The sequence below is a fragment of the Phyllobates terribilis genome, unplaced genomic scaffold (assembly GCF_046119375.1).
Source record: "Phyllobates terribilis strain yellow unplaced genomic scaffold, ASM4611937v1 Scaffold_9__5_contigs__length_417890890, whole genome shotgun sequence".
Classification (NCBI taxonomy): domain Eukaryota; kingdom Metazoa; phylum Chordata; class Amphibia; order Anura; family Dendrobatidae; genus Phyllobates; species Phyllobates terribilis.
The window spans coordinates 103,193,220-103,215,743 of record NW_027362769.1 but is presented as its reverse complement, the minus strand read 5'-3'; the positions used below and the strand labels follow the sequence as shown (position 1 = coordinate 103,215,743).

At 44.7% G+C, this 22,524-nt stretch overlaps 1 protein-coding gene across 1 annotated transcript in view; it reads right to left on the bottom strand.

Annotated features, from left to right (window-relative positions):
• Positions 1-22,524, bottom strand: part of PDE11A (phosphodiesterase 11A) — a 921,640-nt gene that overhangs the window by 218,256 nt on the left and 680,860 nt on the right. The window contains exons 11-12 of the mRNA XM_073646878.1: positions 5,352-5,498; positions 5,122-5,229 (exon numbers count right to left, since the gene is read on the bottom strand). Of these exons, the coding sequence (XP_073502979.1) occupies positions 5,122-5,229; positions 5,352-5,498 (255 nt within the window). The remainder of the gene's footprint in view (positions 1-5,121; positions 5,230-5,351; positions 5,499-22,524) is intronic.

Here is a 22,524-nt window from a genome sequence, read left to right as displayed (position 1 = left end):
CATCACCAGTAAAGGTACTGAAGCTTACCCCCGAGTGACCGCCCTGCCGTCTCTCCCCTGCACCACCATTCATTACACCCCATGCTGCCCTGGAGCTAGCTCTACCTGTGGAGAGCCACACCATCCCTGCTGCCGTAAAACCAGCTCCAGAGGACTGCTCCGCAGCGGCGGCACCCCTTAGCCCCAATCCACAGGTGGCGTCACGAACACTTTCTCAAATCCCCTATAAATCTCCCCCTTTTTACTGACCGCCCTGGGTCATGGACCGGGCCAGCCACCGTGATATCCCCCGGCAACCAGAGGCACAGCTGCCGAGTACCCCACGGGGCGCATCAGCCTTGGCGTCACGAACAGGATTCCGTGCCCGTTGCCACCGGGTACTGTGCGCCTTAGAAAGACTGCAATACTCACTGTGGTGAAGTTTTCCCGCCATTCCCAAGATTTCCCGCCATTGTCCGCCATCTTCCTGTCGCTACGCGGGAAGAAGAGGGGCGTAACCGCAGGAATCGGAGAGGCGTAACCGCTGGAAGCGGCGAAGCCGAGGACACGCCCCGCCGCTGACGTCGAACCAGGAAGCGTCAGGTCCTGGAAGGAGCCAGAGGACGCTCTGACGTCAGACGCGAGCGACGCATGGTCCTTGAAGCAGACCGTCGCCCGCGGACACATGAGGATGTGTGTAGATTACAGACAGGTAAATCGCATAGCACATAAAGATGCATACCCCTTGTCCCGTATAGAGGAATCCCTGGCTGCATTAAAGTCTGCAAATTACTTCTCTACCCTTGACCTCACTACTGGGTACTGGCAAGTAGCAGTTGCTGAGGAGGACCGGGAGAAGACGGCCTTCACTACCGCAATGGGACTCTGCGAGTTCAACAGTATGCCGTTCGGACTCTGCAACGCCCCTGAAACGTTCCAGAGATTGATGGAGTGCTGTTTGGGACACCGTAACTTCGAGACCGTGCTGCTATACCTGGATGACGTGATAGTGTACTCCAAGACGTATGAGGACCATTTGAAGCACCTGGCGGAGGTATTTGAAGCATTGTCCCGGTATGGGATGAAATTGAAGCCTACCAAGTGCCACCTGCTCAAACGGAAGGTCCAGTATCTGGGACACATCGTCAGTCCAGAAGGAGTAGCACCAGACCCGGAGAAGGTCACTGCCATCCAGAAATGGCCGGAACCGAAGAATCTCAAGGAGGTACGTTAGTTCCTGGGACTGGTCGGATATTACCGGAGGTTTGTAAAGGACTACACCAAGAAGGCAGCGCCTTTGCAAGATCTCCTGGTAGGACAGTCCCACAGAGGCAAGAACCCCCCCTTCCAGTGGGGTAAAGAGCAGGCTGAGTCATTTGCCGTGATGAAATAGATCCTGACTGGCGAAGAAACCCTGGCCTACCCTGACTACAGCCAACCTTTCTTGCTGTACACTGATGCCAGCAACGAGGGACTTTGAGCTGTGTTAAACCAGAAGCAGTATGGCAAAGAGAAGGTGATGGCCTATGCCAGCAGGAAGCTCCGTCCTACCGATAGGAATCCAGAAAACTATAGCTCCTTCAAGTTGGAGCTCCTGGCCTTGGTCTGGGCCATCACTGAACGATTCAAGCACTACCTGGTCTCCACTAAGTTCACGGCCTATACTGACAACAACCCCCTGACACATCTAGAGACAGACAAGTTGGGAGCCATGGAACAGCGTTGGATGGCCCAGCTGTCAAACTATCAATTCACCATCAAGTACCGGGCAGGCCGTAAGAACGTTAACACCGATACCCTATCCAGAATGCCGCACCAGTCGGATACTGAAGAAGAAGTGGATGACCTGGAAGAGATTGAGCTACCTGCCTTCCACAGAAATGGGATGGTCCACAAGCAGCGCACCTCCAGGAGGTATCGTGGTAAGTCACTAAACCCTTTACCTCACCACAGTTGGAAGGAGACCCAGGACAGTGACCCGGTTGTCAGCCGTATCAAGGAGCTGATAACCCAGGAAGGTTCCTCCCTGGAGAAGGACGCGTCTCCACAAGCCAAGCAACTGTGGAATGAGAGAAGCCGGCTGTTCATCTATAGAGAGAAGCTGTGCCGAAGGTATGTCAACCCTAGGACCCATGAGATGGTATGGCAGATCGTAGTGCCCAGGACAGACATCCAGATGGTGTTGGAGGCCTATCACGATCAAGCAGGGCACTTTGGCTGGAAAAAGCTGGAGACCCTCCTAAAGAGTCGGTTTTATTGGGTTGGAATGAGGAGTTCCATAGAGAGGTGGTGCTGGGATTGTGGACCCTGCAGTCTCAGAAGGAAAGACTACAGCAGCCAGAAGGCACCCCTGCAGTCCATCAAGACAACCCAGCCCCTGGAGATCGTTGCCCTGGATTACGTCAAGCTGTCACCCAGCAGGTCAGGCTACTCGTATGCCCTGACCATGGTGGATCACTACTCCCGGTTGCTGGTGGTAGCCCCCGTCAAGGATCTGACGGCAGAAACTTCAGCAAGGACATTTCAAGCATACTTCTGCAGGCCCCATGGATACCCGGATAAGGTGCTAACGGATCAAGGCCCAGCCTTTGAAGCCGAGCTGTTCAAAGAGTTTTGCCATCTGTACGGGTGTAAGAAGATCCGGACTACAACGTACCACCCCCAAACCAATGGGTTATGTGAAAAGATGAATAACATAGTCATCGACCTGTTGAAGACCTTACCTCTACAAGAAAGAAACCAGTGGCCGGACAAACTACCTGACCTGGTAGATCTGTACAATCACATACCTGTGAGTTCCACCAATTGTACTCCAGCGTACCTCATGAGAGCTAGACCCGGAAAGTTGCCCATGGACTTGGAGCTTGGAGTGGTAGAGCCGGAACCAGATATGTCCACTGAAGACTGGGATACGACTCGACAGGAGCAGTACAGGAGAGTACAGGCCTGTGTCGAAGACAGTCTAAATAGGGTGAGAAATAAGCAGGAAGCACAGTATAACAAGAGTGCACCCGCAGAACCCTTAACACCTGGAGGAGTTGTGCTGAAACGAAAGAGAAGAAGCCACAAGCTGGACGACCAGTGGGAAAGGCAACCTTACACTGTGTTGAATTCCAGATTCGACAATAGGAAAACCTGTCTAATTAGCAAAGACGGAGGAAAAACAACTGCAATGGTATCAAGAGACCATCTGAAGTTATGCCCAAGTCCGCTGAAGCCCCAGGAGGAAGTGCCTCTCACCGTACCGGAGGAGCCTAAAGAAGAAGTACTCCATACTGTCTTAGGAGATTTCCCAGCAGATTGGCCTCAACTGGATGGAGCAGTAATAATACCTGTGCTACACTTCTACCAACAGCCAGAAGACCCTCCACTGCAAGTAGAACCTGTAAGTGCCCCAGAAGAGCCTGCTCAGGAAGAATCCCCGGAAGAAGGATCACCGGTAGAAGCAGGGCCAGAAGGCCCAGTAAGCAGTATACTTGCCAGTCCCGTAGAGAGGTTAAGGCAGTCTTGCAGTCCACCAACACATAAAGCGGAAAATAGCACAAGCATCCACACTACACGCATCCCAGTACTACGTAGGTCATCACGTAGCACAAAAGGCCAGACCCCTGTCAGGTATAAGGAGTAAGTTAAAAATACCTGTAGTATAAATAGTTACTCAGTAGGGTATTGCATAATGTTTATTGTATAAACAGAAATGAAATCTATGTGTTTATTTAGTTACCCGTCAGGGTACAAGGACTCGGTGGCTGAGGACTGTGAGCAGCCCAAAAACTGTCATGTACATAGTTGCACTCCCTTGAGTGCCCCTTAAGTGACCATGGAACAAAAACCCGTTTGGCGTGGCGGAAAGCGTGGTCCAGCACCTGGATCACCTATGCCCTGTAGCCACGCCCAGGACCTACGTTGAGGGTTTTCAGGCGGGTCCCTCATGTTCTTTCTTCGGTGAAATGGACACCAGGTTACGGGACTTACTGTGACTTAATTAATGTTATTTATAATTGTTATTATTGTATTATAATGTTACCTGTAACGTTCAAGAAAAGTGCCTCCCATAAAGGGAAGAAATGTTATTGTTTAACCTGTTTTGAGAAAAATGCTTCAGTCCAGGAGTACTGAGTTTTACTAGGGGGGATGTGGCGCCCTGCTGCGCATTGGTGCCACAGAACCCAGAAGGGTTAAAGAAATAGTCTAAAGCACAACAACCATTATGTGTGAGGTTAGACAAAAGTGGCTAGGGATCCACCGCATTTTAAGCTGTAAAAATTTAGTGAACTGTGGGGTAGATGCATTAAGACTGGTGTCTGACATGCTAGTCTTAATGAAGCACGTGCTGGGGTACAGTCACCTGATTCATTAAGTACCATGTACCACTTATTGAATTAGGCATGTCTGTGACCCATTAGGCATGTCTGTGTGCGCCACCGCCAGAAATGTACGCCAGTTGGGGGCTGGTCTACATTCCTGGAATAAGTTATGACACTTTTGTGGAGTAACTTATGATGAATTTGATAGGGGGGCCTGAGCACTCCCCATCCCACCCATTCTGCAGCTATGTTGAAGTAGCAGGCTGGGACTATTGCTACATTCCCACATTGACTTTTTGGTGAGTTTTCGGTTGGAGATTTTCTGCACCATTTCTGCACCCGTTAAGTAAAATAGGTTACTTGCATTTTTTCAAAAATACGCAGCCTAAAAAAACTTCCCAAAAACTCATTGTGAGAAAGTAGCCTAACATGAAAACATCAAAAGTTGCAATATTCTGTTTAGCTTCTGAGTTGCACAAAAATATCACGACTTATGAAGATTTCTGGCTTAAAGACCTTATTGAATCGCCCCCTATGAATAAATGGCCTCCTGCCCCAAAAATGGACATTTACTTAAATGACTATTTAAATTCTTCTCATCTTCACTATCTATATATACAAAAACCCGATATGTTATTTTCTTTATACCAATTTAAATTATAAAACATTGCTGCAGGATTAAGTAGTCACATCTAAAAAACTGAAATATTGTCTTCAGTTTTAAAAAAAAGTTTAATGTAGATGGTTCGGGGTTAATTTACTTCATCAGTCACAATAATTTATTACTACAAAAATGGAAGGGCACAAGCCAATAATTCAGGGCTGCAGTACTTACAGTTAACATGGCGAACATCAGCTGGCACACGTTGAAGGCATGCCGCCAATTGTGATAGAGAACCATCCGATAATTCTTCCTTACTGTCAGAAGCCACCTGCACAAGGTCTAAAAAACAGAAAGGGGCAGGAAGAGCGGTGTAGTTACAGCTGTGTGTGGCGGAAGATCTCATTACGAGTGTAGAACAAAACCCCAAGCCACATAGACTAGGTCACACGGCAGATGTTTACCTCGTAATCAATTTTAAACTTCTGAACCATTCCCAGCTCCATAAACATTCTCAGCGCTGCTGTAATCATCTCGTCGACGTCCAAGGAGAAGTCATCAAAATGGATGTCATCGATAGAAAGTTCTGCCACCAAGGGGATGTTGGCTGCCTTGAATGATAGAAAACACAGTTATATTTTACTGTTATGTCTATTTTTTTTAAACTTATTTTTTCTTCTGTGCACACTTTTTTTTTAACAATTTTTTTAATCTGGGCAACAGATGTTTATGCATTTCTACATTTTTAGGGTTCATTAAAGGAAACCTGTCATCTCAAAAAAGGCTAGTTACCCCCAGATATACGGTTAATCTGCAGGTTAATAGCATTACAATGTTGCCTGGCCGCTTTACTGAAAGTGCGGGTACAGTGAGAAAATGAACTTATTTCTTCCTGGGAGCCGCCGGCTTTCAGTCATGGGGGCGGTGCAGGGATTGATTACAATCATTGCTTACAGCACCGCTCACTATACTTTTGTAAGCGCGCCCCAGCGCTTTGACTGACAGCTTGCTCTGCACAGATGCGCTGCACCGTGAGCTGACAATTTAACACACGTTGTGTTTTTTTCTGCTGCAAATCTGCTGCTAACTTTACTCTGGCAGGAAAACAGCTGCGTCTTTTGTTGCGTTTTTGTTCACCCATTACTTCCTATGGGTGAAAAAACGCAGCAAATACGCAGCAAAAATGCACATGCGTTTTCTACTGCAGAAACGGTGAAAGAAGTGACATGCTCTATTTTCCAAATACGCAAGCAAGGCAGAAAATACACAGCGAACAAAAATCAACATGTGTGAACAGAGAATTCTGGTTTCTCATAGACTTTGTTGGTACTGCCGGACGCAGCTGAAAATTTGCATAAAAATCTGCAGCAAAATAAGCAGCAAAACACAACGTGTGTGAACATAACGTAAGTGTCATTGTACTCTTTGGTGAAGCTGGCCAGGATTGGCATGAAAATGCCAAAAGTTGCTACATTTTTGCGCTAAAATGTTGTGACTTTTCAGTGTTTTACTCCAGAAAACTGGCAAAAGCACTTTAATGAATCGGCCCCATAGTCCCTGGCCTGCTTTTCATAGTATGTTCTCTTTAATATCGCATCATTTTAGAGTAAAACATACAAACATGCTGCAATCATGCAGCCGGAATCTGATTTAGAGTACGCTCACACTGGCGTTGATTCTCTCATTTGAAATGACACTTGGATCAAACTCTGTCAGAGTGTGGGGACAGTGTGATCCAATTCTCTCGGATGAGGAGAAAATGGAGTAAAAAATGTCTTCATCTTCTCCATTCTATCAGTTTGTAGAAATCGGACTGCACTCAGATGACATTCAAGTGCAGTCCGATGATTTCCACGAACTCATTGACTTGCATGGTCAAGTGTCATCTAAGTAAACAACAATAAACAACAACACTGTAAATATTTGGAGAACTGTGCACAACTTTAATAATAAGTAAATTGGAAAGTTGCTTGTATTTACAAGTATTTTCCAGGTAAATACATTTTTTAATGTGTATAATTATATGTATTTTAAAACTCATAACTTTTTGATTATCCAGTCTACATAGCGAGGTGAGGGATTATTTCTTATGGGATGAATTGTATTGGTAAATTGCATGTTGTACATATAATGCACAGTATCACTTTTATATTTTTTGGAGGGAACAGGTTGAGATAACACAGTAATGCTGCCATCGTGCTTTAGATTCTGCTTTTACAATGATCACTGTGGAATATAAATAACATAATTTTATTCACAGGTCATTAGAATTTACAAAATACCAAATGCACTGTATATTATTTATTTTCTACTTTTTCACAGCTTTTCTACTTTTTCTTATTTAAATGATTGGATTTTAGGTCTCTGCATTCAAAGACCAACTATTCGTAGTTCTCATTTGTGCTATTGTGGGGTACTTACGGCTTTTTAAATCATTTTCATGGCAGTTTTTGGGGTTCATTGTGCAAGAAAATGTGATTACATTATGTTATTACAGATAGGCTGATACCAATTATGTAGACAGCACAGTATATAAGGGATCAGAAAAAAAGGCTCATTTTGATGTCAGTGATTTTTCTCAAACGCAAAAACTGACCAATTTTCATTACTATTTTGGAACAGATTCTCCCCAATGTTTCATACGTAGAGGTAACATCATCACAGAAGAAGATGAAAGCAGCAGATGCCTGAATAGATATTTTATTGGATCCAATAAAAAAGGAAAACATATATATATATATATATATATATATATATATACAGTACAGACCAAAAGTTTGGACACACCTTTTCATTTAAAGATTTTTCTGTATTTTCATGACTTTGAAAATTGTACATTCACACTGAAGGCATCAAAAATATGAATTAACACATGTGGAATTATATACTTAACAAAAAAGTGTGAAACAACTGAAAATATGTCTTATATTCTAGGTTCTTCAAAGTAGCCACCTTTTGCTTTGATGACTGCTTTGCACACTCTTGGCATTCTCTTGATGAGCTTCAAGAGGTAGTCACCGGGAATGGTCTTCCAACTGACTAGCCCAGGGGATGGGGGATGACTCGGTTACCCGGGCCTTTAGCCTTAAGGAGGTCGCGGTGGTCGGCTCCCGGGCCCGTACTCTGGGGTCTCTCTTTAAAAAGGCGTTGATAGATATCAAGTTTATAAAAGTTCGTGACGCCACCTATGGTTTCTGATGATATTCACCAGCGCTGCGCAGTCCACTGAGGCCGGTGATAAGGCAGCTAGATGGTATGGCTCCCCACAGGTGGAGCTGGGCCTCAGGGCAGTGTATGTACGGGGATGCAGGACAAAGAGACTCCGCCGGGCCAGAGCAAGAACCGGGACGGACACGATAGTCACTTCAATACCTTTTACTGGTGGAATTTCAGGCACTCCCCGGAGCACTGTAGGGTGAAGGGTGTATGTCCGGATCCTCCAGAATGAGCAGGTTTTGGGCCTCCTGGTTCTGGCTTCTGCGTAGCAAGTTTCTGACCTGCCTGGAGCTAGGCCTAACTTTGTCTCTGTCCTGCGCTGGCTGACCTTGTGGTTGGGCCTTCTCTTGGAGTGCACGCTCCCGACCTACGGGGCCTATGTGTCTCCTGGCTCTGGTACGTATCAGCACTTTAGCGATCCTGGGACTTGTAGTTCTCCAGGGATTCCGGTTTATCTTACTGGGTCATGGAGATCCCGGTAAGCTTCGGACCTGGTGTCCGGTAGCTACTTCTTCGGGGTGAGCTAGTTAAGCTCCTCCGCCCCCTATGAACTAACTCTCTCTCTACTCCTTCGCCTTCGGCCTCCTCAGACCCTCAATAAGCTACTCACACTAACGGCAGCGTGCCGCACTTCACCGATCTTATGGCGCCGGCACATCTACAGCTCACCTCTCTGAGCAACACCTAGTCTTGATCTGGATAAGCTCCACTGCAGGATAGCAATTGCAGGAGCTGGAACAGGCTTTTGTCCTCTGAGGTAACTCTTCTCAGACTGCACTGGACTCACTGCTAACCCAGACTCTGACTCCAGTCTAGACAGACTAACTGCAGCCAGGCTCCACCTTCCCTTATATATCTCCCTAACGGGCTCCCTCTGGTGGTCTGAGGTGGAAGGTGGAGATGTGTGAATGGTTATGGGGGCCTCTTGTGGAGGAATCCATCAATACACCCTTCTAGGACCTGTGATACCGAGCACAGCTGGGCTTCACACAACAATCTTGAAGGAGTTCCCAGAGATGCTTAGCACTTGTTGGCCCTTTTGCCTTCACTCTGCGGTCTAGCTCACCCCAAATAATCTCGATTGGGTTCAGGTCTGGTGATTGTGGAGGCCAGGTCATCTGGCGTAGCACCCCATCACTCTCCTTCTTGGTCAAATAACCTTTACACAGCCTGGAGGTGTGTTTGGGGTCATTGTCCTGTTGAAAAATAAATGATGGTCCAACTAAACGCAAACCGGATGGCTACTTTGAAGAACCTAGAATATAAGACATATTATCAGTTGTTTCACACTTTTTTGTTAAGTATATAGTTCTACATGTGTTAATTCATAGTTTTGATGCCTTCAGTGTGAATGTACAATTTTCATAATCATGAAAATACAGAAAAATCTTTAAATGAAAAGGTGTGTCCAAACTTTTGGTCTGTACTGTACATACATATACACTGCTCAAAAAAATAAAGGGAACACTCAAATAACACATCCTAGATCTGAATGAATGAAATATTCTCATTGAATACTTTGTTCTGTACAAAGTTGAATGTGCTGACAACAAAATCACACAAAAATCATCAATGGAAATCAATTTTATTAACCAATGGAGGCCTGGATTTGGAGTCACCCCCAAAATTAAAGTGGAAAAATACACTACAGGCTGATCCAACTTTGATGTAATGTCCTTAAAACAAGTCAAAATGAGGCTCAGTATTGTGTGTGGCCTCCATGTGCCTGTATGAACCCCTACAATGCCTGGGCATGCTCCTGATGAGGTTGCGGATGGTCTCCTGTGGGATCTCCTCCCAGATCTGGACTAAAGCATCCGCCAACTCCTGGACAGTCTGTGGAGCAACGTGACGTTGGTGGATGGAGCGAGACATGATGTCCCAGATGTGCTCAGTCGGATTCAGGTCTGGGGAACGGGCGGGCCAGTCCATAGCTTCAATGCCTTCATCTTGCAGGAACTGCTGACACACTCCAGCCACATGAGGTCTGGCATTGTCCTGCATTAGGAGGAGCCCAGGGCCAACCGCACCAGCATATGGTCTCACAAGGGGTCTGAGGATCTCATCTTGGTACCTAATGGCAGTCAGGCTACCTCTGGCAAGAACATGGAGGGCTGTGTGGTCCTCCAAAGAAATGCCACCCCACACCATTACTGACCCACTGCCAAACCGGTCATGCTGAAGGATGTTGCAGGCAGCAGATCGCTCTCCACGGCGTCTCCAGACTCTGTCACGTCTGTCACATGTGCTCAGTGTGAACCTGCTTTCATCTGTGAAGAGCACAGGGCGCAAGCGTCCTGCATGGTGTTGGGCTGTGAGCACAACCCCCATCTGTGGATGTCGGGCCCTCATACCACCCTCATGGAGTCGGTTTGTAACCGTTTGTGCAGACACATGCACATTTGTGGCCTGCTGGAGGTCATTTTGCAGAGCTCCTCCTTGCACAAAGGAGGAGGTAAGGGTCCTGCAGCTGGGTTGTTGCCCTCCTATGTCTCCCTTCACATCTCCTGGTGTCCTGGCCTGTCTCCTGGTACAGTATCTGCTCCATGCTCTGGACACTTCGCTGACAGACGCAGCTTCCCTTCTTGCCACAGCTTGCACTAATGTGCCATCCTGGATGAGCTGCACTACCTGAGCAACTTCTGTGGGTTGTACTGTAGACACCGCCTCATGCTACTGTACATCTAGGGGTGAGAGCAATGGGAAAATGAAAAAGTGACCAAAACAACAGCCAAAAAGGATGATAACAGAGAAATGGTCTGTGGTCACCACCTGCAGAACCACTCCTTTATTGGGGGTGTCTTGCTAATTGCTGATCATTTCTACCAGTTGTCTGTTCCATTTGCACAACAGCAGGAGAAATTGATTCACAATCAGTGTTGCTTCATAACTGGACAGGTAGATTTCACAGAAGTGTTATTGACTTGGAGTTACATTGTGTTGTTTAAGTGTTCCATTTATTTTTTTGAGCAGTGTATATACACATATATATATACACATAGTATATATTATGCTATGTTTCCCTTTTATGCCGGATTTTTATGAGGTTATCTCTATATATGATACTGTAGGACCACAGTCTATTCCTTGAGTCCGAAATCTTCAGGACAGCGTTGCCGGCCTTACTCTCTCAATGACTATGTGCACACAGAGTTTTTCGAGGAGTTTTTGGAGCAAAAACTGAGAGGAAACTCCAAGTTTTTGAGGAGTTCTAAGTGTTTGATGTGGATTCTGAGAGTTTCCTACATGTGCCCAAATCTAGGATTTTTTAGCCTATAACTGTGCTGATAGCCATTTTCAAAGTAAGTACATCAGCCTCATCAGGTCAATAGTATATGCTGTTTGCATTTTAAAAGAAATTGGTGGACTCTGACATTTGCACAGTACTGACCATTTGCCCATGGTGTAGCAATTAAAGCATGCAAAAAACTTGCTTTTTTAACGAACAGTGGAAAAAATAATGTCAATTCAATTCATATAATTTATCACTGTATTGAATATATAGAATATTAAAATAGATTTATGAAACATCAATAGACAACACAAAAAGAGATGATAACGCGCTGCTCTAGGTGCTGCACACTGTCTGTTAATAATTATTTTCTCGGCAGACAGACTGCAAACCGATAAAAGTTTGATCACATAATGGTATGTGCACATGTAAAGTATTTGCAGCAGGAATTTCTGCACCAAAAACAAATCTCTTGGTAGGAAAAACGCTGCATAAAATACATTGTGTTTTTTCCCCTATTCATTTGAATGGTTAAAAAATTCTGCAAAAACTATGAAAGAATTGACATGCTGGAGATATGAAAAAATAAGCAGCGTGTGCATGAGACGTCAGAAATCTCATTCATTTTGCTGGTACTGTAAACTTTAAGATGCTGATTTTTAATGAGGGGGCCAAAAGGAGAGAGTAAAAATGTTACGTTAATAACTGTTATTATTTAGTATTTTTTTGATATAACAATGGAGAACCCTCTGCTCTTTTCTTTTTCTCTATTTCATTCCTGCTTCTTTCATAGAGCAAGTATGTCACCCTGTGGTGGATTACTTGTATTATTTCTATCTGAAAGTATACAACAAAGAACAGCGATAACAGATGTTTCTCAAGGAAAATTACCTGCGAACATGCCAAAGAGATATCAATCAAAGGTTTTTCTGTATTCAGGGAAGCACATCTACATATGCCGAGACACCAGCAATAAAATATAATATTTGTATCATTGCTTCTCATCAAATTTACTTTATACAAATAAAATGTCACAGCAAAATAAACAACAGAAGGCGGGAGATCGCTACTTCGATGTACTTTTAGAGAAATAAATCTGCTCTGCTGATGCTGAATACATAAATAAAGTTGTTGAGACTTTAAGGTGGAGCTGCCGAGTATAGAAATTACAGATATCACATTCAACATTCATATCATGGTGGCTCAGTGGTCAGCACTGTTGCTTTGCAGCATTGGGGTCCTGAGTTCAAGTCCCACCGAGGACAACATCTGCAAGGAGTTTGTGTGGGATTCCCTCTTTCTCCCACACTCTGAGGTTTTACTGATAGAAAATTTAGATTGTGAGCCCCAATAGGGACCGTGATGATGAGGTCTGTATTTTAACTGAGTAAAATAAATAAATATCACTAAAATAAATACGCCCCCTCAAAGAATAAACTAAGCAAAAATTAAAAATGCACAATTCTCCCTTTTAAAAAGGACCTCTCACTTGCTCAAAAAATTTAAATACCTTGTAAAAATTCCCAAGCTCCACAGATTCTGCTTATGTTTTCTGTTTTGTGCTGCGTTGCTCCATTGCAGAGATATTCCCATTTGTTGCTTTTGGAGCACAGTATGTGAAATCTCTGCTTGTGGTGCAACATTGTGTTTCTTGGGAGTCTTCTCTGGGGGAGGGGGCGTGCTTATTTACTCCTTATTCTGACTCCATAACTAGGCTGTTAGTGTGAGGCTCTTGAGACAGTGTTTCTATGGATGTCTGTAAGAACCAGTACTCACACAAAGAACTTCATCAAGTAGCTTAACTCGACTGCAGCGGCATTCTCAGGCTGAATTCTTGGATTATGCACAGGTAGCAGTAGCTGCAGTAGCTGTAGTAGTAGTAGCTAAAAAGACAATTCTGAAGCAGAGATGCATACAGATATTGCTAGCAAGATGGATAACAAACACTGACTGAGGAAGAAGGGAGGGGTTACTTACATCAGAGCTGTGCTACAGGGAGAGAGGGAGAACAAACTTCTAAAAGGAAAACTGATTCTATAGCAGTGTAACAGCAACAGTACAATGGCAATAAAATACTGTATGATTCCCATTCATGGGTCATGACACCCCTCACTCCTAAACGCTGTGAATCACAGATCGACAGCTGATCTTGTAGTCTCAGATGCTGCCGAGCTGTGATTGGCAGAACCTGAGAGGGATGGGTCTAAGCACACGCCCCAAGAGAAGGTTGAGACTGCTAGACTGCCGAGCTGCGATTGGCAGAATCTGGTAAGGAGGGATGACAGCACGTGACCCCAAAAAAGACTCCGAAGAAACGTCCAGTTTGTCTGCAAGCAGAGATTTCACATATTGTGCTCCAAATGCAGTAAATGTGAATATCTCAGCAATGGAGCGATGAAGTAAAGAAAGGAAAAAAGTGTCAGAATCAGGGGGACTCAGGGATTTTTTACAATGTATTTAACTCAATTTTTTATTAACAAGTGACAGGTCGTTTGTAACATAAGAACAATTGTATAGATGGAGTTTTAGATAAAGAGCGGTTGCCAGACATACCTTGGAGGAAATACTAGGATATGTCAGGAACTATTCAATGAATTTATGCTTCACTGACAGCCGATTTCACTAGCCTCCGCAGAAATTACATGTTCTGATATCTATAGCCAATATATGCATATTATTCATTGTTCTGCATGACATTCTGATCACTTATGATTTTTGAATAGGCTCCGTTCGTAGCTTCATGAGCAGTACTGGCAGTTTTGTTGGGAATAGTACTGCAGGTAGATCTTTTTAAAGATCTTGCACCAGTCATGTTGACTGTCAACCAGGAGTTCCTTTTATAGAACGTGAAAAACACGCACAGATTATTTAGGATCAGTATCTCCTAAGCTTTTGATTTTAAAATTTCTAGGCTTATAAAAAAAAAAAAAGATAAAATAGTAAATAAAAATATATCAATTTCTGGCACAAAAGATTCAATTCATCAAGACTGTACAATAGTTTTGATGAAGTGTCCGCTGGAGTAAGATGCGCTGAATTCATTATGAGGCACTGGCATCAGAACTGTACATTACTGTGTTTAATTTATGGCACAGTGTGTTGTAAATTAAAGGGGTTTACCCACAAACAAAGTTAATTTTTAAAGTTGATTTTAATCAACAGATCTTGGAATAATAATTTCCACAATGGGATGTGTTTAAAAATAATGTTCCTGTGCTGAGATAATCTTATAAATGTGCCCCTGCTGTGTACTGTGTAATGGCTGTGTCTGACCGTACAGGGACATGGTCTGATCATACCACAGCTCTTGGGCGGGGGGGGGGGGGGGGTAGAGTATACAGACAATAGAGTACGGGATCGCAGCTGATTCTTTTTGTGAAATAAAACATGTCCTTGACTTTTTAAAAAAAAATATTTTACCTCAAAGAAAGAATTAATTTGCGTTCCCTTGCTGTAATGTCTGTATACTTTTCTGCTTCTTCCCCTGCCCAGGAGCTGTGGTATGATCAGACTATGTTCCTGCATGATGAGATACATTACACAGTACACAGCAGGGGCACATTTATAAGATTATCTCAGCACAGGAACATTTTATTTAAACACATCCAATTGTGGAAAGTATTGTTATTTCAAGATCTATTGATTAAAATCAACTTTGTTTGTGCGACAACCACTTCTAACCCTTTTCCCACCTTGGACGTATGAGTACGTCCAAGGTGGCATCCCCTGTGTCAAAGGAGAGATATGTTTCACTGAGGCTAATAGAAAGGGTACTGGCAAATTCTCCTGTCCCCAAGTGCCAAGGAGAAGACGGCCTTTTCTACTCCTGATGGCTACTTTCAGTACATCAGGATGCCGTTCAGTCTGCAGGGAGCCCCAGTTACCTTCCAGAGGGCCATGGACGGGATCCGTGCCTCTCACAAAAAGTACGCCTCAGCTTACCTGGATGACATTGTGATATTCAGCCTGGATAGGGGAAGTCATTTACAGATGGTCCAGGCGGTATTGACTGAGCTAAGGAAGGCTGGGTTTACTATAGACCCAAAGAAGTGCGCCATGGGGAAAGAAGAGGCATAATACTTTGACCACATTGTCGGCAGGGGCAAAATAAACCCGAAGTAAATAAGGTGGAGGCTATCCAAAATTGGCCACAACCAAACTCCAAAAAGCAAGTTCGGGCGTTTCTGGCAATTGTGGGATATTATGAGGGAAAAGAAGGGGAAGAATGCCCGGGTGCTTTCTAGTGCTCCAGGACTTTAATTTTCATGTGGATCACAGGTCCGGGAAACTACATAGTAATGCAGATGCCCTGTCCAGACTTCCGTGTTTAGTGAGTGATTGTACCAAAACCCCCGGCTTTGGGCAGAGAGGGGGGGGAATATGTGACAAAGTCACTGTCAGAGAGCAGGAGGGGAGATATGTTTCACTGAGGCTAATAGCTTCAGTGATGTGAAACCTGGAAGTCTTCTCCTGTATGTTATATGCTGAGAGGGTTAATTAGCCATTTTAAATGGGCCAGTTTTTTTGCGAACGACTATAGAGCGGGTGGGAAGTCGTTCACCATACCTCAACATCAGGATGTGGTCTGGGGCTTAAATACTCGGCCTGTAGAAGCATTCAGTGTTCCGTTGTCAGCAGGAGCGGGCTCCAGAGAAAGAAGCATGTGTTTGCTTTTCCTGAACCTTGTGTTATGTGCTAACCCTGTGCGGGTGGACTCCCACAGGCCTATGGACTGTACTACCTTATTTTCTTTTATTTACCTGTTATGCCAAGAAAGGCCTGTTTATTTTGATGGAATTGATAGTGGTTTATGCTGTGTCTTAATAAACCACTCAGGAATTTAAAGAAATAGCATTTCTGCGTCTACCTCCGTGTGGAGCTGAGTGAGCAATCTACCACACCCCACACTCATGAGCCCACATGTTACCGGGCACATCTGATCAGCTCTCATGTGCCCCTAAAAGCCGTGGGTGGAATCGTGATCCACCCATGGCTGTTAACTAGTTAAATGTCGCTGTCAACCTCTGACAGCGGCATTTAACATCGTGGCGCTGGAATCACGTCATAAGTCCCGCCCATCGGCGCCCGTGTCACATGACCGCAGGTCGCCGATGGGTTGCAATGACAATCCAGGGTCTGCTGGAGAACCCTGTGGTTGTCATTGCCGGGTTGCTATGAGCGTCGCCCAGCGGTCGGCGCTCATAGCAAGTGAGCATTTCTGCAACACATATACACATGGTCAAAATTGTTGGTACCCCTCGTTTAATGAACGAAAAACCCACAATGGTCACAGAAATAACTTGAATCTGACAAAAGTAAAAATAAATTAAAAATCTATGAAAATGAACAAATGAAAGTCAGACATTGCTTTTCAACCCTGCTTCCACAGATTTTTTAAAAAAATGAAACTCATGAAATAGGCCTGGACAGAAATGATGGTATCCCTGAAAATAATGTGACAAAAGGGACATGTTAAATCAATTTCTGTCCACTAATTATCATCACATGTGTCTACAATCTTGTAATCAGTCAGTGGGCCTGTATATAGGGCTGTTTAGTGACATGGCGTGTACCACACTCAACATGGACCAGAGGGAGCAAAGGAAAGAGTTGTCTCAGGAGATTAGAAAGAAAATTATAGACAAGAATGTTAAAGGTAAAAGGTTATAAGACCATCTCCAAGCAGCTTGATGTTCCTGTGACTAAAGTTGCACATATTATTCAGAAATTTAATATCCATGGGACTGTAGCCAACCTCCCTGGACGTGGCCGCAGGAGGAAAATTGATGACAAATTAAAGAGACGAATAATACGAATGGTAACAAAAAAGCCCAGGATAACTTCTAAAGAGATTAAAGGTGAACTTCAAGCTCAAGGAACATCAGTGTCAGGTCGCACCATCTCGTCATTGTTTGATCCAAAGTGGACTTCATGGGAGACGACCAAGGAGAACACCATTGTTGAAAAAAATCATAAAAAAGCAAGACTGGAATTTGCTAAACTACATGTTGATAAGCCACAAAGCTTCTGGGAGAATGTCCTATGGACAGATGAGACAAAAATGGAAGTTTTTGGCAAGGTACATCAGCTCTATGTTCACAGATGGAAAAATGAAGCATATCAAGAAAAGAACACTCTCCCTACTGTGAAACATGGAGGGGGCTTTGTTATGTTTGGGGCAGCTTTGCTGCATCTGGCACAGGATGTCTTGAATCTGTGCAGGGTACAATGAAATATCAAGACTATCAAGGGATTCTAGAGAGAAATGTGCTGCCCAGTGTCAGAAAGCTTGGTCTCAGTCGCAGGTCATGGGTCTTGCAACAGGATAATGACCCAAAACACACAGCTAAAAACACCCAAGAATGGCTAAGAGGAAAACATTGGACTATTCTGAAGTAGCCTTCTATGAGCCCTGACCTAAATCCTATTGAGCATCTTTGGAAAGAGCTGAAACATGCCGTCTCGAAAAGGCAACCTTCAAACACGAGACAACTGGAGCAGTTTGCTCATGAGGAGTCGGCCAAAATACCTGTCGAGAGGTGCAGAAGTCTCATTGACAGTTAGAGGAATCGTTTGATTGCAGTGATTGCCTCAAAAGGTTGTTCAACAAAATATTAAGTTAAGAGAATCATCATTTCTGTCCAGGCCTATTTCATGAGTTTAATTTTTTTAAAAAGTCTGTGGACGCAGGGTTGAAAAACAATGTCTGACTTTCATTTGTTCATTTTCATAGATTTTTAATTTATTATTACTTTAGTCAGATTCAAGTTATTTCTGTGACCATTGTGGGTTTTCCTTTCATTAAATGAGGGAGGGGTACCAACAATTTTGACCATGTGTGTAGCAGGACTGAAGCCCTACTGTGTGTTGCACAGGCGATCAGATGATGGCAGCGGCTAGTCTTCTATGGGGACTATTGAAGCAAGTGTACAGTAAAAAAATTTTTTAAAAAAATATATAAAAGTTCAAATTACCCCCTTTTCATGACATTCAAAACAAAACAATAAAAAAATCAAATATACACATATTTGGTTTCGCCGTGTTCAGAATTGCCCAATCAATATAAAAAAATAATTACTCGGATGGTAAACGGCGTAATGAGAAAAAAATTCAAAATGCCAGAATTATGTTTTTTTTGGTCGCTGCAACATTGCAATAAAATGCATTAACAGGTGATCAAAAGATCATATCTACCCCAGAATTGTATCAATAAAAATGTCAGCTCGGCACACAAAAAATAAGCCCTCACCCAGCCCCAGATCCAAAAAAATGTAGACGCTTTGGGTCTAGGAAAATGGCGCCTTTTTATTTGCAAATTTTAGATTTTTTTTCACCACTTAAATAAAAAAGAACCTATACATGTTTGGTATCTACGAACTCATAATGACCTGGAGAATAATAATGGCAGGTCAGTTTTAGCATTTAGTGAACCTGGTAAAAAGAAAAAACAATTGTGGAATTGCACTTTTTTTGCAATTTCACTACCCTTTGAATTTTTTCCCTGTTTTCCAGTAAACGATATGGTAAAACCAATGGTGTCGTTCAAATGTACAACTCATCCCACAAAAAACAAGCCCTCACATGGCTATATTGACGGAAAAATAAAAAAGTTATGGCTCTGGGAAGACAGGGAGCAAAAAAATGAAAACGCAAAAACAGGAAAACTCAAGGTTGCGAAGGGGTTAAGGTAGATTTATTGGGCCATGCTCCGCCATGCTCCTCCTATTAATCTCCATTTACTTTTCAAAAAGTTGAAAAAGCCACACAACATTTTCCCAACAATGAGCTGCACAAAAATTTTGGAACATTTCAACTAGTTTTAGGCCAGATTTCTTGTGGAAACTGTTTGGTCAATGTGCCTCACAGTAAGACAACTGACAGGTGATGTAAATTTAGACTAGACAGACTTAAAACACACCCTAATTATCAAGGGGCGTGAGCCGCTAAAATAAATCTAGCACATTTTACGACCGCCCAGTCTATGTTTGCACTGTCTTGGTGTACCTTGAAAATTATGCCACAGAGTCTAAAAGACCCCCCTTTTTTTATCAAATAAAACAGAACATTTGTTATTACTAATTATTGGCTATTTGTGAAGGGGCCGGAGCTGTAGTCGGTGTTGGAACTGGAGTGTGTGTGTGTGTGGGGGGGCTTGAGAACTGGAGATGGAGTGTGGAAAAACTTTTAGTAGAAATGTTGGCTTACTGACTCACAGTGCTGGTGAATACACTGAACAAGTAATGGCTGGATCCTTAAAGAGAATATGTCGCTAGGTTTTTGCCACCTAATCTGAGAGCAGCATAGTGTAGAGACAGATACCCTGAATCCAGCGATGTGTCACTTACTGGGCTGATTGTTGTAGTTTTGATAAAATCACTGTTTTATCAGCAGGAGATTATCACTAGAGGACTAGTAAACCTGCCGCCATTTAGTCCTCTATATTCCTGAGCTCAATATAACCCTGCCCCCACCACTGATTGGCAGCTTTCTGCACAGTGTACACAGGAAGCAGCCAATCATTGGCGTGGGCGGGGTTATACTGAGCTCAGCATTCAGGATACTGGTAAATCTACAGCGGATAAAACTGTAATTGTCTCAAAACCACAGCAAGCAGCCCAATAAGTGACACATCCCCGGAATCACGGTCTATGCTTCTTTATAATGCTGCGCTCAAATGGGGTAGCAAAAACCTGGTGACACGTTCCCTTTAAAAGGTTAAATCCCATATTGACTCAGTCACCGGCATTACTGTACATCCTGGTGTTCATATCTTATGTTGTAATATGGCTGGTCTAAACCATGGCTACACATGTAATAAGGAGCCAGCATTTGCCGCCCTAAAGGCTTGTAGAATCACAATACAACATTGTACAACTCCAGTCAGTAGAATAAATGACAACAGGGCGGGTAAGTAATGATTCATTGCACCTCATGCCGTGACTGATGCTTTGCTCCTTGCACTTGCGGTTTCCAATTTGCTTGTGTTCTTGTTACACTCCTAAGCCCTGGAGCAAGTATTTGTTTAGATAATGCAATTGTAATGAAAAGTGAAATTCCCAATAAAACAGCGGTACGCCTTACAAGAGAACGCTATTCCGTTTCTGCTCGAACATTACCAGCACACAAGTAATTTTTTTGCTCAAGTGCGGGGTTTCGACGCTCCAGCTTTTTAAGCGAGTCAGAGCCCTACTGTGCTTGAATAAAATGTCCCCGACTCCTGGTTGTACAGTGATACAATAATGCAAGAATAAGTAAATCTGTACACAGCGGAAAATTGTTACTAGCTTTTCTCCTATAAAAGCCTACTTGATCTTTTGTTACACTCTCATACTGCTCTTTTTCTTTGGAAACTAAAGAACATTTATCATGAAATCACATCAGCAGCTGAGGATCTGAATATGAAGCAGGTTTAGGTCCACACTGATGATGGTGGCAGGTCGTAGGAAGACTAAAGCTTACAAAACTATGCACTATAACTGTATTAAAGGGGTTTTCCGTTTTCATAAAACCCACTGTCCCCCAGCTGCAGTTAGTTTTAGAAAAACAAACTGGGCTTTACTCACCCTCCCTTGGTCCAGCGCTTGGTCTCACCACTGCTCCCCATGTTTGTTATTGTCTTTAGTGCTGACATCACATCAACAGTATTGCAGCCAATGAGCTCAGAGGTTCGTGCCATTATCTTGATAGAACCACTGAGCTCAGTTATTGGCTGCAGTGCTGTCGACATGACAAAGGGCTTCAGACAAACGACACCAGGAGCAGTGGTGATGACTCAGCACTGGACCCAGGGAGTTTGAGTAAAGCGTCATGTAGCGCCGGCGTCCCTGCCCTCTGCTAGGCAGGGACGCTGTTCCCCTCACCTCTCTGCTCCGTGCCCGGCGTCCTCCTCCCGCTCTGCTGGCAGTGCGCGCTCCTTCCAGGCCACTGTGCTTAGGGCGCGCGCGCGCGCTCTCCCTCCCTCTTAAAGGGGCCGCGCGCGCCGTCCTAAGGAGTCCCCGGCCAATGGCCGGAGGACTTCACCATATATAAGGCACCTCCTCCAAAATGGAGGTGCCCGAGCAATGTTGTTGCACTGTTCACTACTCTGCTTCAGCCCTCAAGTCCCGTTGCCAGTTACCTGCCAGATACCTGCCAGATTCCTGCCAGCTTGCTGTCTTATTCCTGCCTGATATTCTGCTACCTGCCTGCTAGCCTGAGGTCTGACGGTCTGCCTTACAACTCCTGTCAGTCTGTCTAAGGACCAGCTTGCCCGCTCACCTGGGAGCGCACATCATCTACCTGCCTGCTTGCCTGAGGTCCGACGGTCTGCCTTCCAACTCTTGTCAGTCTGTCTATGGACCAGCTTGCCCGCTCACCTGGGAGCGCACATCTGCTACCTGCCTGCTAGCCTACCTGGAGGCTCCGCCGTCACGTGCAGTGACCACCTGCCTGTCCAGTGACTCCTGCCCGCTCACCTGGGAGCGCTCATCTGCTGCCTGTCTCCTAGCCTACCTGGAGGCTCTGCCGTCACGTGCTGTGACCACCCGCCTGTCCAGAGACTTCTGCCCGCTCACCTGGAAGCGCTCATCTGCCACCTGTCTGTTGGTCTTCCTGGAGGCTCCGCCGTCACATGCCGTGACCACCCGTTTATCCAGAGACTCTCGCCTGCTCACCTGGGAGCTCATGTCTACCATCAGCCGCCACAGGTCGTACCAACCCTTTACCCAGAGACTGCCCCGGTCACTTGCCGTGACCATCTGCCCGTTCATCCAGAGACTGCCCCGGTCACTTGCCGTGACCATCTGCCCGTTCATCCAGATACTGCCCCGGTCACTTGCCGTGACCATCTGCCCGTTCATCCAGAGACTGCCCCGGTCACTTGCCGTGACCATCTGCCCGTTCATCCAGAGACTGTCCCGGTCACCTGCTGTGACTGCCTGCCTGGTCGCCACCCGCTCCCTTACAAGGACCGTCCCCTTGTATAGTAGCTCAGAGGTTCCGCCTCCCAGACCCGTTACAGTTTGCTCGGGCCATGGAACCCGGTGGCACCCAAGCTCCCTCGCTCTCGGACCTGTGTCATGAACTGTCCCGTCAGAGGTCCCAACAGGAGTCCATCCTGGGTCACCTGCGGAATGTCAATTCTCGCCTGGACACTCTGACTGCTCCGCCAGCAACCTCCGCCAGTGCCATAACTCGCAATCCGGCAGCTC